This window comes from Tetranychus urticae, chromosome 3 (genome assembly GCF_039701765.1).
Source record: "Tetranychus urticae isolate SD_2017Ah chromosome 3, NJAU_TeUrti_SD_1.0, whole genome shotgun sequence".
NCBI classification, from domain to species: Eukaryota; Metazoa; Arthropoda; class Arachnida; order Trombidiformes; family Tetranychidae; genus Tetranychus; species Tetranychus urticae.
In genome coordinates, this window is record NC_142960.1 from 10895054 (window position 1) to 10910945 (window position 15892).

The 15892-nt window shown below is 31.6% G+C and overlaps 1 protein-coding gene across 1 annotated transcript; it reads right to left on the reverse strand.

Moving 5' to 3' along the window:
• Positions 1–5223: 5223 nt before the first annotated feature.
• LOC149093347 (uncharacterized) lies at positions 5224–8008 on the reverse strand. The gene has a single exon (XM_089268606.1). The coding sequence runs from the start codon at positions 7654–7656 to the stop codon at positions 6871–6873; it is 786 nt and encodes a 261-aa protein (XP_089124732.1). The 5' UTR covers positions 7657–8008; the 3' UTR covers positions 5224–6870.
• Positions 8009–15892: the final 7884 nt, after the last annotated feature.

Below are 15892 nucleotides of genomic sequence, written 5' to 3' on the forward strand. Positions count from 1 at the left end.
TTTCATTTTTTCAATTCCTTGGTGAACTTTCTGGTTTAAAGTTCAACTTTGGAACATTTCGATTTCGAAAGTTTAATTCATTTAATTTTTTAGTTCAAGTTCAACTTTTCGCTTTTCCTTTTTATTCCCAATTTTGTCCTGCCAATTATTCAATTAACTAGAGTCACTCATTTCAGATTTATGTTCTGTGATATTTGGCGCAATTGAGTAGTCTAATTGAATTACATTACTGTGACTTTTATTTATTGCTGTTCAATCAGATTCAATGGTAATTTGGATAATTAACTTTTCTCTCTAACTGTGTGTACATGAGAATAATATTTAACCTTGCAATTTGATATAATCATTAACATGATATTTATCGATACTTGGCAGCTGATAAATTCTGACTTTTTTCATTTACTCTTTTCTGGTATACAGGGTGACAATTCATAACCGAGAGACTTTTTTTCGAGATAACGGCCGAACGGTACATGCAGAGCCCCTCATATTTTTTTCTGGGCATAAGGGCCTCAAAGGTAAATGTTTGGGCTACTTTGCAGAAATTCGAAAATTTTGAAATTTCTATGGGATTTTACATAGAAAAATAGAATTTATTAGAAAAATTGGAATTGCGAGCTCCAAAGAAGATTTTTCTGAATATCGAATGTATCATCTGAATAAATGTGTTTAAAGAACGACTTGTATCTGTCTGATGACTTAATGCAAAAAAATCGCCTTTTTAGATCGAAATTCCAATTTTTCTAAAAAATGATGTTTTCTATGTAAAATCCCATAGAAATTTCAAAATTTTCGAATTTCTGCAAAGTAGCCCAAACATTTACCTTTGAGGTCCTTATGCCCAGAAAAAAATATGAGGGCCACTGCATGTACCGTTCGGTCGTTATCTCGAAAAAAAGTCTCTCGGTTATGAATTGTCACCCTGTATATTAATGATTATGGTAATTGTGATCAACATTATGATGATGATCATGCAATATCAACTGTTACATTAGAACATGTTATCAACAAGTAAGTAATACAATATGTATTAATACTTACGAAGGAAGCTGCGAACATTCGAATCGATTACAATGATCTCAAGTGTCTCATTTGATTCGTACTAATGAACGATAAAATTACGCTTTTGATTAGCAAATGAAGCGAGTGTTCGGAAAGCGTCCTTTAACGTCTATTGACGTGTATGCATGATATATCACTTTATATCACTGTATATCGACTCCAATTGCGATGAGCATTTTTGTTTCTTCATTAAAATGACATTTAGCAAAATTCATTTTTGATTCAGTTTTTCTGTTTATCTTTAGTTTGCTAGCCAAAAGATCTCGAGAAAATCAACTGCTCATAAAATTAGGTACTTTTTAGGACCAAAAAATGGCCAAATTTGGACACAAAGATTATTAAAAGATTTACAATATTTACTTATAAAAATTTCATCATTCAACCGCAGGCAATCACGATACGTTACGAGTCCGAGTAATGGAAAAACTTAAATGGCATTTGAATGGGTTCTGTCCAAATCCGCAGCGTGCCTACATTACCGTGGATTCGAATTACTTCTTTGTTGGTGAAACATTAAAACACGAATGTTTGCAGGATCTAATTATAGATTTTAAAGTATTGGTTTTGTTTGAAATGTTAATTACTTTTATTAGAAAATAAAGATTTATTCAGATACATTTCAAACAAACCAAGTAAAACCACTTTGACTCTTTTGTCTTTCAAGACCATAACTTTACAATTTTTGATCAAAATTCGTTCATCGTCGAATGCATATTAATTTTATCCTCACTGTGAACAAGTAACGAACATCACCTTGAATGTCCTTGTTACTCTAGTTTTATTATTCTCCAAATGACAAAAGTCTATACTTTGACCTTAAGTTTTGACCTCCGGTTCGTGAGCGGTGAATCTGACAATGAAAAAACTTACATTCCATAACAATCAGAATCTTTCTCCTTTTGCAACCAAAATCAATCAAGTTGATTCAGTTCAAACATTCATTTCACGCATTTTGCTTCATAACTGATTGATATGGCAATAGATGGCGTACAACAAATGTTTCTCCATTCAATTGCCGACTTGACCATTTTAATTGCAAATTTTGGCCATCAGCCAATTAAAGGAAAACATTGTAAAGTTATATCGATTTGCAGCACTTTATTCCCTAATTTTAATTTTCCAATCACAACTTGGTCGATATCCAAAGATCAACATTTAAGAGATGTTATTGGATCATAAATGTTATTTTGATTATCCAAAGTATAAAAATCTTTAAGAAGCAAATTGCTTTTAAATTGATGATTATCAATACCTCTCAATGGGTTAATGGTAATAAGCTGTTGCATGTGAAGCTTCCAACTGCATGGTTGTCACGTCCATTCAATCAAATTTGGTGAATCTTTTAACAGTATTTTTGGTGATACTGACTTGTTAAGAAGCACGTAACCGAGTGACCTGATATGACCAGTGCTTACAGTATTATGTATCAACTAGAGAAGCATCAAACTTTCAAGTTTGTTCGTGTGAATTATTGTCATCTCGAAATGTTTAACATTTGTTGAGGAAAATGGCAACAATTAAAGGTTAATTCATTTAGTGTCATTCATTAAACATTTTTCATCGCGAGACTGTACAACACGAAAATGATCCTCTTTACAAGACGTTAATTAGTACTAATTGAAGAGGAAAAGGTAGATAATTGCAAGTTTAAAATTGTAATCAATGGTTAGACGAGTAAAAGAGTAAAGGCAAAAAAATGTTTTTCCTACTATTGTGATGAATGGAAAATGAATCAGATTTGATTAGAGGGATGAATGAAAATTTTAATTTAAATTGCAATTCAAACAAAATGAATGTAAATGATAAACAATTTAATGTAGCTAAAATGTTATGATTAAATAAACAACAATGTTAGGTGAGTAAACAATTTCGTTCAACATTTAATAACCTAAAAGATCATAATTAATCTGTAAACAAATTCATACATTTATGAATCTTTTGTTTTGGACTGTTGATTAATTGAAAGTTATTAATTCATTCTTAATTTAATTATCAAGATAAAAGGTTTCCATTAAAATGAATTAATTGAGGGAAAAACAAGTTTTCTCAGAATCAAAGAGAAACCATTAATTTTACAGCAAATAATGAGAAAGGTTGATACCGACTTTTCTCAGCTGCAGGTCCAACATTTAAACTTTGCCATCACCTCTTGCTTGGATCAACATTTTATTAAAAAGTCCACATTTTGGTTTTGAAATAAAAATGTGGGCAAAAAATTGCAATGAGCTAAGGTTGAGAAAAACAATAATAAAAGTGTCATAAGTTCAAATTAAAGGAAATAAAGTTAAGTTTAAAACTTGATGAGTAAACAGAAAGAAAAGATGCGACGCAAAGGTGAAACATTTTGTGACTTTGACTCACTGAGTTTTCAACTTATCCTAGCCATTAGATAATATCGGAATTTTTAAAGGATTAATCATCTTAAAATGTAAAATGGGGAAGGTAATATTCCCAGTGAACCGATTAATGAGGCTCATTTTTGAGCAAGTTTCATTCTGGGCAATTTGATATAACAGTAATCTGAATCGAGATTTTTCTCTACGAAAACGTTCTCTTAATTGCATTGATTCAAAGAAAAGTTTATCAAAAGTTTCTGAGCAAGTTCACTTCTAAGTTGTTGGACAATTTGTTCAAATTGAACCACCGTTAATAACGGTTGACAGTGACATCAGAATCAGTAAAACTTCATTGCAATTTCACTGTTTGTCAACAAATTGATTATTTAAAAAAAATTGGATCAGGAAATTAAATTTAAAAATTTCAATAACTTGTAATTTAGCAAATCTTTTCCAATCAACAAATCAAATTAGAGCAACTAAATGAGCAATAAAATGTTAGTTTAACCAATCAAAGTCATTTCACAGAAATGTCAATCAATTGTTGGCAAATCAAACATTGAATGAAACAAGTTGCAGTTGTAAATCAAGAAACACTTTACACTTGATTATAAACAATTTAAACAAAATTAACTACTTATCCAGATTAACATACAAAAAAAGGATACACAGTTTTAAATTAATTTGATCAAGTAAAGGAAATGAATGCAATGAAAACATGAATATTGAAATAATCCAAGTTAAAGGTAATCCAAAAGTTCCAATTGAGGTGAGAAAGAAAAGTAAAAAAGTTGGTTCGAAATGAAAATAACATTGTTTTCTTTTCCATGTAAATGACTAATTATCCGAATAATGATAGTAGCAATAAAACTTTTCACCAAAAATTATAATATATCAAGGATGGACATGATGATGATGTTTTTTTACTTGATGACCTCGACTAAGTGAGAAGCAAGAAAGACTTTCTTTTTTCACAGTTGTTCTTCAAATGTTAATGGCTTTCTCATGATGTTCATCTTGTTCAATTTCGTCTTCACATTCATATTCGTCAGTCTATTTTCTCGAGTCAAAATTTATCATCATTTGAAGGACAACTTGATCATATTTTATCATCATTTTACACATGGAAAACAATAAAGAAAAGAGGAAAAAAAATTCGTCCATTTTTCTTCCCATTTGCATCTTTGATGTTGATCAATGTTCATTTCCACTGATTCATAGACAATCATTTACATTGTTCTCGAGTTAATTAAATTTTCCGGTAAAATTAATTAATGGCAACAAAAGCGACCCAAAAAATCTGCTAAATGAGATTCTTTGATCGAGACTTGAAACTCATCAACTCTTGAGCAAACATTTTTTAATCACTTTTCGAGTAAAAATTATTTTCTCAATTTTTGTGTCTTAGCCTCTTAGCTTTTCCCTGTTTATTATTCAATATCATTACAGCCATTAATCAACTTTTACTAACCCATCAATATCATGTATCACTTTGCTTACTCACCATGCTGATCAACATGGAAACTCTTGAATTGTCATTGAAACGCTCAACCTTAACTGTCTTTCAATTGTGATTAAATGAATGAAAAGGCTTATCCAATCAACCTTGTGATTTATTTTGCTTTTTTTTACTGATAAATAAACAAATAAATATTTCTTTAATTATGATCAAATGATTACATTTTTTATTTTTCATTCAACTATAATTGGTGCTATTAATAAGCATAATTTAAATTAAAATGGTCAAACAGCATTCAAGGATTCATGACAAAAAGATGAGCATCAATGAAGAGTTTGATTAACTGAGAGTTTTCATGAATGCAAATTAATCTTTACAATCGATAATTTATTTATTCAGTTTACATGGCTTCTTCAACGAGATATTACATTTTAAATTGTTAACAAAATATGATCATTTTTCATTTACTTTAGGATTTAAACAAACTTTCAATTAAAAATTGTGACTCAATGAGAAAAAAAAAGTTTCGGTTAAAAGTCTTGCAAGGGTTGGCAATGGTTGAACATCAATGTTTGATGAGACTTATGCAGTCGTGAGGATGCTTAGGACGTCAATCAAGTGCAAGGTTGGTTCGCTCTGGTTTAATCGAGTGATGATCGAAAATCGAAAGTGTGCTATCTTGTGTATCTTTATTACTTTGATGATTGATTTGAAAAGATAAAAATCTTTGCCTTGTTAAGCTCAACTTTTATTCAAAACAACGTTTTTTATCAACTGCTGTCTTCGCTTGTTTTCACCGATCTCATCATGTTTCAATCACGACCAAACCATTCAACATCCGATCCAATGTTTTTCCAATGCAAAATAACCCAATAAACTTTGAGTCAAACCTTTTTCTGGGAAAATTTGTTTTCAAATTTCAACTCGACTAAGCGTCGGATTAATGCTTTGAAATGCGATAGACTGAGAAATGATGAGATTAAATTTTCATGTTGACATTTTGTTCATCATGTAACTTCGCATGGTAAAAGGAGAAACATTTGAAATGGAAACTTTTTTTACTCATTTTTTGTTTGTTTGCCATCAACATTTTATGTTGTGACAGTTATGATACATCAGCACAATTTTAATGTTACATTTTTATTTTTAATTTCAACTCATTTTTCTTGAACCAACATTTGACATCACAAATGTTGAATCGGTTCAGTTTAAGTTCAAACTTGTTATCAATGATGGTGACACTTGTTTAGGTTCATCTTTAGGTTGATTCACTATTTCAGTGTAAAATTGATTTGATAAACTTTTTTTATTCAACTCTTTTCACCTGTTTAACTTGAAACTGCTTTTTTTGCTCCTTGATTCTCATTGACTCCTTTTGTTTTTTTTCTTGTTCTGAATCTTTTTTTCTTCTTTCTTTTGCAAAAGTTTCTCATCTTTTTCATCTTCTCACTCATCCAAATTGGATCATTGCAATGAAATCAATTTTTGCACCAATTTTTCCCAGCCTCATCATAATCATCATCTTTCAATCATTGCCATGATTATCGCTATCACCAATGATCTGGTTGAGCGATTTAAAAAGAAGCACAAGACTGAAGAAGGAAAAAAAATGTTCAAGAAAAGTTGATGAGACAGGTGAATGATGAAAGGTTGATCATTATTCAAAGGGTTAAAAAACTATCCATTCATTTGCAGTCCTTGTTGCTGGTAATAAACTTGACCCAAGTAGGTTGACCCTCAAGTATGAAAATCATGCTTTGTGAAGCATCAAATTTCAATATCGATCAGGTAAAATCACTTTTACTTGTTGCCCAAATAAACTTGGTTCTGAGTTGTGAGTGTGTGCGTGTGCTTTGAAGGCACTGAAACTGAACAAATATTGACTTTAAGCAAGAGATTGTTAGACATCAATAAGTTAATAGTGGAACCAAAATGGAGGTTAAAAATTGTTATTAGATGAATGAATGGATGAATGAATGACAGGGAAAAAATGCATCTTTGTATTTCTTCATCTCATGAATTATTGATAACATTATTAACGTTGTTACATGAACCAATAACAGAGTGAAAGAAAAGTCTAATCTCTTCCTTGAGTGTTTCATTGACTGTTGTCCAATCGATTGTCAAGTCACACTGATCGACCAGTGCGGTTAGACCCTTGACTCGTCCAGTGACAAAGTAAAGATGACCAGGTTTCAATGGCTCTTGAGAACAGCCTCTATTGGTTGTTACCGTTATTCGTTGGGTTCGAAAGGCAATGATGAAGAGAAGCGATTTTTTAAACGTTTTCTTGATCGAAATTGAATACACTTTTGTTATGGTTCCATTGGCCGTCTCGTAAGTTTCAATTAATCCAGTTACATTGACAAGCATTACAAACTTAACATCACACAAATAGTCTTTGTAAGTTTTTTCTGGACACAGAGAGGAGCACATTGAAGTTGACGATTCGTTGTCATAAAAGTTGGCTGGATAAGATGATGATGAAAAGGATGAAGATGAGGGTGAAAATGAAGGTGGCAAAGAAGATGGTGAAGATGAAAGTATTGGTGCAGATGAAGATGAAGTATGGTGAGAATGATGAGAATGGAAAATTGGTAATCCATCGATGGAATTGTAACTGGCACGATTATGTCCGCTCAATTTAAGGCTATTATTTCGCAAAGCAACAGAATGAAGTTGATTACTGTTTGACCGGTTAACAACCAACAAGTAAATGAGGAAACCAGCGAGGGTCAACAGGGACAGGGAAAGGGAAACAATGACACCAAGTAGGCGAGTGTTTAAAGTGTAAAACATTTTCAATTCACAAGTTTAGATATTTACAGTAAAGAAACAAAAAAGTTGATCAAAAGTCCAAATAAGGTTTACCTCGAGTCAAGCCAAGGTTGGGCTCAATGGTTAGACGGTCACACTAGACTGACTTGGGTTGACTTTGGGTTCTATGGTTGGTGCAGTGAGTCGCTTGTTGTTGGCTGAAAGTCAATCAAGATTGACTTGTTGAGTTTGACTGAAACGCTTGGTGGACAAGATGTTTGTTGATGTGCTAGATGATGGCTAAGAAAAGCTCAACAAAAGGAGCAACCAAGAATGATGAAGATGAGAAAAGGGGTGGAGAGAGTGGCTAAGTGTGTGAGTAAGTTAGGGAGATGAAATTTTTTTTTTCGACTTTTCTTTTCTCTTTAAACTTTTGAAGAAGCAAAAACAAAACTTGTAATAATTTGGTGTTGATGAAATAAATCTGGTTAACGATCATCAAGATTAAGGTTAAATTGGCAATTGTTTAGAGTCAAATGATTAACTCTTGATTGACTCCAAGTCAACTGTCATTGTTGACTTATCTGTTTAGAGATTTTTACGATTCTTATTTAATCAGCGTATTCAGATTGATTTCTCATGTTATCCAACAAGATATTGTTTTAAAATGCACAATCTTGTTATCATATGTTTCCATCAAATGAATATAAAGAGATTTTCCCTGTTTCTCAACGTTACCTGTGAAAATGAATTTAGTTAATCGTGTTATTCAATAGATAACTCGACCATTGTTAATTAATGAATTTTTTTAATTGCGTGAGAAAAATGATTGAAACTTTGATTAAACAAAGGAAAAAGTAGCAAAGCAAACAAAATTGCGAAAAAAGTTGAACGCAAAATGTAACCAGAAATTGGGTTTCTGTTATCATCCAAAGTTCCTAACCTTGAAGTTCCACAGAAAAAACTGGGCAATTTCAGCTTTTCCACCATGGTATCCATCATGGCGAATAATTTAATTAACGAAAAGTGGTGAGAGAAGAAACAATACTTTTATAATATCCAATTAAACCTGAAACAACATGCAAGTGATTTACTCAATTGTAAAGTTGTAACAACAAGAAAAGAAGAAGAAAAAAAACAAAAGAGAAAAGAAAAATGTTTGTTTTTCCAGCAACAATGCCCTAAAGGTATTAGGTAAGATTGCAATTGAACCTTCAATTGCCATCATCTTCATCTTACCTGAAATGTTTAGATTCATTTTCATAGTTGATAAACAATATTGAGTTCCTTTGCACCAACAACAAAACAGGTAAAAGAGCAACTTGAAGTTTTGAAGAGAAGAAGAAAAAAAGACATTTTTTCATCTTCTTCTTTCCAAATCATCTTCTCTCATCATGTTTCACCTATTCTTTATCCTTTATTGGCACATTTGTCCAACAATTTCCACGGTCAACTCTTTTCTCCAACATTTACATTCCGTTCAACTTTGATTCAATTTCATCAACAATCGCTATTCACATGTCATGATTAGCAGAGAGAAACACTGACTTGTTTTTGATTCTCTCCCATGAAGGGGATCCCTGAAGGTTCTTCATGCAAAAGTTTTCTTCTTTGCACAACAATTCTATTTTTACTCTCAAACCCGAGTCGCACGTTTCGTGCCTCTTCCGCATCATCATCTGCATATTAATGGTTCAACTTTCATTATCATTAAAGAACTAAAATAAGAACTGAGAAATGTTGAGAAGAAGAAGAAAAATGTTCAAAACAAAAACAGTAAACAATAAACAACTTTACATGGAAACCGGTTTAGGCTTAAACAATTGCTAACTGAATGGTCAATCCATGAGAAGCGCAATTTGATTTACTATCCTTTTGTCCATCTGATAACAATGTAAAATTGGTTTATCATTATCATTGCAAGTTATTACTAATAACACTGTTGCAACACATTGTTCACAAGACCAGTTGATCTGCCCTCAAGTTATGTGATGAAAATTGATTTTCAGGTAAACATTTAAATTGGTTAAGATTGATTGCGATGAGATGCCCAATGGACATTACCTTGAAGTCTAGTTATTTAACCAATGGAAAAGGTTTTTTCATTGTAAAACCAATAACTAACCTTGAAGTTTAAAGATGAACAAAAAGTTAACTCATTGTTGCCTTTATTTTGATACAATAATGATTCATTTAATTGAAAAGATGAGAAATTAAACTTTATTTTTTCTCTCCATTCAATCCCGTGGTTTAAGGGTCTACAATAGACTCTTTAATTGCAATAATCAAATGCTTACGTCTGCTTGATAACCCAATTGTAAAACGATATTCAACAATTTTTGCCATTTTCTCCGTGTTCTTCTTTTCTTTGCTCATTTTGCAAACGGGATTTTACCTTTTACCAATTCCCGGGTAACTTATTATGCCATCAAGAGCGAATTTGAATTTCCATTTCAATCAATTTTCTTTTCTAGTTTCTCGCTTATAATTTCTGTTGGGCATTCCTTTGTAGCTACAAAATGGAAAACAGTTTGAGCTCATGGAAATGAATTTTCAAAATTGAAAAGGATTTCAGTGAAAATTGGAAAACATAAGACTTGATGTAATTTGAGTCGATGAAATATCGGCTTAAGTTTTGAAACGCTTAGAAACTTGATAACTCTATTTGCTACTATTATATCTATCGATTGAAAATTGAGCTTGGAAATTTAATTGAATTCAAAGTCAGTTTTCTCATGTTCATCATCTGATGAATTCACGCTTTGACAAGTCATTAATGGAAACGAATATTGATGATCTAACATCATTTTCTGTGTAAACGCAGTTGAATCAGTTGAATATTTAGTGAAGCATTTAAACGATTGCTTTGGTTTCGAATTGGAAAGAACCGAATTGATAGCAAAACGAATCGGAAACTTTTTCGTTGTTTGCTTTTGTAGTTTTTTCAACATAATGTAACTTGTTTCAATTGATTTCATCAACAATGAAAATTCATATTCATTCAGAAATTGGAGTTCGAATGCGAAATTTAAATTCAAAGTAAATTGAAAAGTTATTAAGAATTCATTCTTACTGTTAATTGCTCAATCAATGCCTGATCAAGTATCGACTGATTAATTGATTTGTTTTTTAATTTTCCTTTCTTCCATTCATTTCGATTCCGAATCAATAGTTTCATTTAAATGCATTTAAGTTTTGATTCAACTTGAAAGGTATAAAGTTGCTCCTGTTACTACCTTTTCAGTTGTACCTTTCAATGGTTACAGTGAAAAGTAAAGTTTGTTTTTTCATGTTTCAAGACAAACAAAAATATAATTGTGACAATTTTGACCTTTAATCAATCCACTTGAATCGACTTCTTTTTTCTCTCTAATTCATTAACCATTGTTAATCAAGTGCTTATCCAATTCTTCAATCATTTCCAAACATACTTCTCACAACGAGCGCTCCAACTTCCTTTCATATCTAATCTAACAAGTATTGGTGTTAATCAAACTGCCTCATAGTCTCAGTGCCTCCATCCATGTTTTCATGTAACTGCTCTTGTTATCACCACTTTATAAAAGCCAGTCAGTCAAGGACTAGTCAAGCTTACAGCTCTTGACAAAGCATTCATTGATACAGACAGACAGGAAGGCACACAGAGGAAGCAACTTAGTCTTGAACGATCCTCTTCTTACGGTCAACGTTTAGTCAACCGAGTTGGGTCTTCACTGACTCTTGCATCAAACCCAGTAGCCACATTCAAAGTTGGAATAAGAAAGCAAACTCAGTCTCTTCATATCACAGTCAAGATTGGACAATAATCGACGATTGGATCAGTTCACATGTCGAGTTTTGATCTTTGAATGATTCCTTCGGTTGTAAGCAAAAAAGATAAAGAGACAAAATTTGTGAACGAAAATAATTGTTGATCTAAACTTGTTGCATTTACTCGACAATTTCATTGACAAAAAGCACCAAAAATGGCAACAATTATTGAACCTTTTTGATCAAATGAATTCAAATCCATTGTATTTGAATCTTTTGATGAATCAATTTTCATCGTTTCATAAAGTAAAACCGAAACCTTTTTTACCTTTCAAAGTGCGAAAAAAGTTAAACTCGAAATAGCGTTTAAAATTGTTTGCAAATTTTTTAAATCGACTTTTTTCTTGCCTTCCAAATTTACCAATAAAATGATTATTCAGATAATAGTTGAACCCATGTCAGGGTTTTGACTAGTCAACAATGAATTATTTTTTACTTTCATCTTTTTTCTCAACTCTTTTTACAGGCAATTTGAAATGGTTAAATATCATTTCGAATTGTTCATTTCTTTTTTTCTCTGATTTCCTGGATAATTTTTTTCTCTCCTCTCTTTGCTTCATTCCAATCTTATTTACTATTTTGGAAAATCAGTTTTTATCTTTCATTTTTAAATTCTTGTTCATTGCGTGATTCAGTAAGAATAAAGGCAATTTTCTTAACTTTTTTTTTCTTCTTCACTCATTTTCTCCTCTTTTTGTTCATCCAATTTGTTGCCTGTAAAAGAAGATGAATAAATATTGATTCATATTGTCGTTGTTACTCAGTTTATTTACTTATAACCTGAACACTTCAGCTTGCATGATAATGAGTTGAGATTTTTTTTCTTCTTTCCTTTTCTCTCTTGCATCTTGAATTACATGTAAAACGGACTGAGTAAAGGTTGAACGAAGTCATTATAATTGAATAACAAGGCTTGATTAACTTGATTAACTTGATTATTCCATTTTTAGCTGCACTCATGTAAACATCTAGGTAACATTAGAAGCAATTGCGATGCCTAATGACGATTGGGAATAGCAAAGGCAACAGATGAACAGCAAGAATCATGTATTATCTGAATAGTAAAAAATGAACTTTTTTCCTTTTACCTTCTAATTGGCCTTTTATTTCAAGTTAATCTTTAGGTGAAATTGAAAAAGTTCAAGATTATGTACGAAAAGCTTAACTTTCAAGTTTTACTTTTTAAATGAAATGACAATTCTTTGCAAGAATTGCAATTAATGGCTAATGATAATATCAATTGTTAATGAAGGATTCATCCAGTCGTTAGTTGAGCCTGAATTAAAAAACTCAACAAAAAGCAAGAATCAAGCAGCTAATGTTGTTGCTTGTTACAAACTTTTGTAAATCCAAAGTGAAGTGCAATGGTCTGCCGAAGAAATTACTTTTTCAGTATTGATTTTGATCTCGAGTTCTACTGGTAAATTGTAACTGATCTCATTCATGGTTTAAGAGTTAGAAAGTTTTATAAAGTTTGAAATCACTGGTTACAAAATGTGTTACTTTTACGATTTTGACAAATTAAGGCGAGACAATCTTGCTGAGAGAAGTAAAGCAAGAAAAATTCAATTTCTCTCAAATGGTGTTGAGCAAACAGTCTTTTCAATCTGAATTGACCACTTGCTGTTAAAGGTCAATCTAATCTCATGCTTAATCGTGTAGACTTAAGCAGAAAAGAATTTTTCGCTTTGAATTGAAATGATCTGAATCTTATTAAAACTTTTTTGCTATCGCCAGAACTTTTAATTGCAAAGAACAAAACAAAAAATTCAAGTCTTTTTACATGAAATCCATTTCATTTTAACCCAGAAAAAAGATTATCTAGAACTTATTTGATTAAAGATTATGCTGGTTGCCGATTTTTCGTCATTCGTCTGATTTTCGTCTTTAGCTGAAAGTGATCCTGAATGGAATGGGGCTCGATCGGGCGACATCGATAGTACTTTATTGGTCAAGTGAATGTCGAATGATTTACAGAACAGAAAACGAAAGAAGCTGCCATCTAATGTTGGTTAAAGTGAACTAGAGTTATGTTTTTGGGTCAATAGAGTGAGCTACAAGCGAAGGTGAATCCAAAACTTTTGGTGTAAAAGTTGTAAATATTTGTTGAAAGTAGCAAGAAATTGAGACTGGATAAACAGTAAACAAATCAAAGGTAAATATGAAAATCGTACAACAGGTTCCTCTGTGAAGGAAAGATGCTTTACGGCTTGATGATTACTGTGTAAATAATTGTGTGTTCATTGGGAAGATAAAAGATTGGAAAGCGCCAGTTTGCCTAGACTTGGTGAAAATTTGATCACCATTGCGTTATTTTTGCATTATTATTGAGAAACGAAAAATTGATTTAATCTCATCTCAACTAGTATTGACTTGAATTGAGATAGAGCTCTTGTGTATAAAGTTGATACTAAGTTGAGAGCACCACTTCACTTTATCTCAATGAGCAGACATGAAACAAAGTTTTATAGCATTAACACTTTTCATCTCTTATCATTGTTCAACAATGCATTGGGTTTCATTCAATGCACAATATTAGAGCATCCAAATCCGATCAACTTTCAATAGCAGCCATTGCGATGCACATTTGAGGACCAAAAGACGAACCAAACTTTCCACCTTTAACTTGTCTAGATGGCAGCATTCAGAAAATGGCTATCCAGGATTACCGTTACAGATGGAAATGGTTACTTTTGAAAAATAACTTTCATCCTTACTTGTAAAAGGACTGCAAATGCCGGACAAAAATGTTAGTTGCTTAAAGTTGACTTTCATTAAAAGTTACAAAAACAAGTTGCTTCAAACTGCCATCTATTGTTGCAAAAAGTTGTCCTTCTTTTCAGACTTGCTTTCAATTTTCGAGTCTTTATGGACAATGAAATGTATTAATATGAGAACTTTTCCGAATCGATTGATGACCTTGTCTCTCTGACATCAACAATATAAACGAGCTGTGTTCCTTTTACCAAAAAGTTTTCTTTTCTTTCCAGATCACTGGATTTATCTGACTTTTATACTTTAATCAGTTCATGAGCTCACGAACCGATTATGCTGATTAGAATTCAGAAAACAGCAAAAACTAAATAACAAAAAGTTTATTTTCATAAGGACTGTCGATTCACATCGCGATGTCCAACTGCAAACATGATTCAACAAATCTCAATCTTAGTGTCTACTGAAAGGTAATTGTTTCAATTGATTTACGAATTTTCATCACAAAAATTAGGCTTATGAAAAGCTTCCAAATGCTACCATGAAATATACACCAGCAAATTGAATTCTTAGAGGTGAGGAATGTGAAAAGAATTGGAATTAGAAATTTTTGCTTTTACTCAAAACCGTAATAAATACAGTAAAATCTTTGTGATTCATAATTGGAATTAATTTTACCAATACTTTTACACTGAGCCTTATTCATGAATCACTTAAAGAGTCATTTTCTAAAAAAAATCATTCATAAAACTCGCAATTTCATTGAGTTATTTAAATCTTTAAAGTATTGTATGCATTGTATTTATCATGAAATAACTTTTTCTATTCACATTCAACAGATTATCGTTAATTTTGCCCTTTTCTGAATAACATTTTGACCTGATCGAGGGCATAATAAAGATTCAAAAACGATCAGAAAGATATTTTTACTTGAAAATAATTGAAAAGATGGATTGAGTGGAGAGTCAAATTTGAATCAGTAGATGGCAGCTAAGAAGCTATGATAAGACTGAAGTCCAACGATATTGAGTTTCAACATTTGTTTACTTTAAAGTCCATAAGATGACACTCTAGGCACTTGAAGTTTTAAAATCGTTCAAAAGCAAGTTCAATCTTTTCATAAACATGAAGCCATTACGAAAATTGACTAAGCAAGTTCCAAGTCACAACTTTATCAATTTATGATAACAATACCGTTAAGTACTCAAAGTAAAACAAGTATCAGGAAACTTTGCAACAATAAAATTCATCACTAATCGAAATGAATCATATTGAACAAGGGAATGGAAAAGAAAAATAACAAAAAAATCAGTTTTATTCAACAAATGAAGTACCAGATAATGTCAGTAAAGTCACTGATGTTGAGTGTAAAAAAGTAAAGTCAAAGGGGTTGAGGGGCTATTGAATTCCCTGGCTTTATCTGGTACTTCACTTTAACATGAAACATTAATCACAGTTAACCTGGCAACACACGAAATTCATCGATTAACAAATATCAGAATGAAAATTGATATCAATTTTGAGTTACTTTTGTCGAGGAAAATATTTCGTTTTTTCCTCTTTTTTCAATCAACTATTGAATATGGTTTCCAATGATAATGCAACACTTTTAGCACAAATCTATTAATGGAAATGAAAATCTTTTAAATCATCTTTAATACAGGCATTAATGATGGCAGGTAGGAGTTGATTGGTAACAGTGAATATAATTTCAAGTTATCAATCGATATGAATGATAAAGGAAAATCTCATTTTG

Coding starts and splice junctions, on each gene's coding strand:
- LOC149093347 (XM_089268606.1), bottom strand. CDS start 7,656: ATGTTTTACACTTTAAACACTCGCCTACTTGGTGTCATTGTTTCCCTT.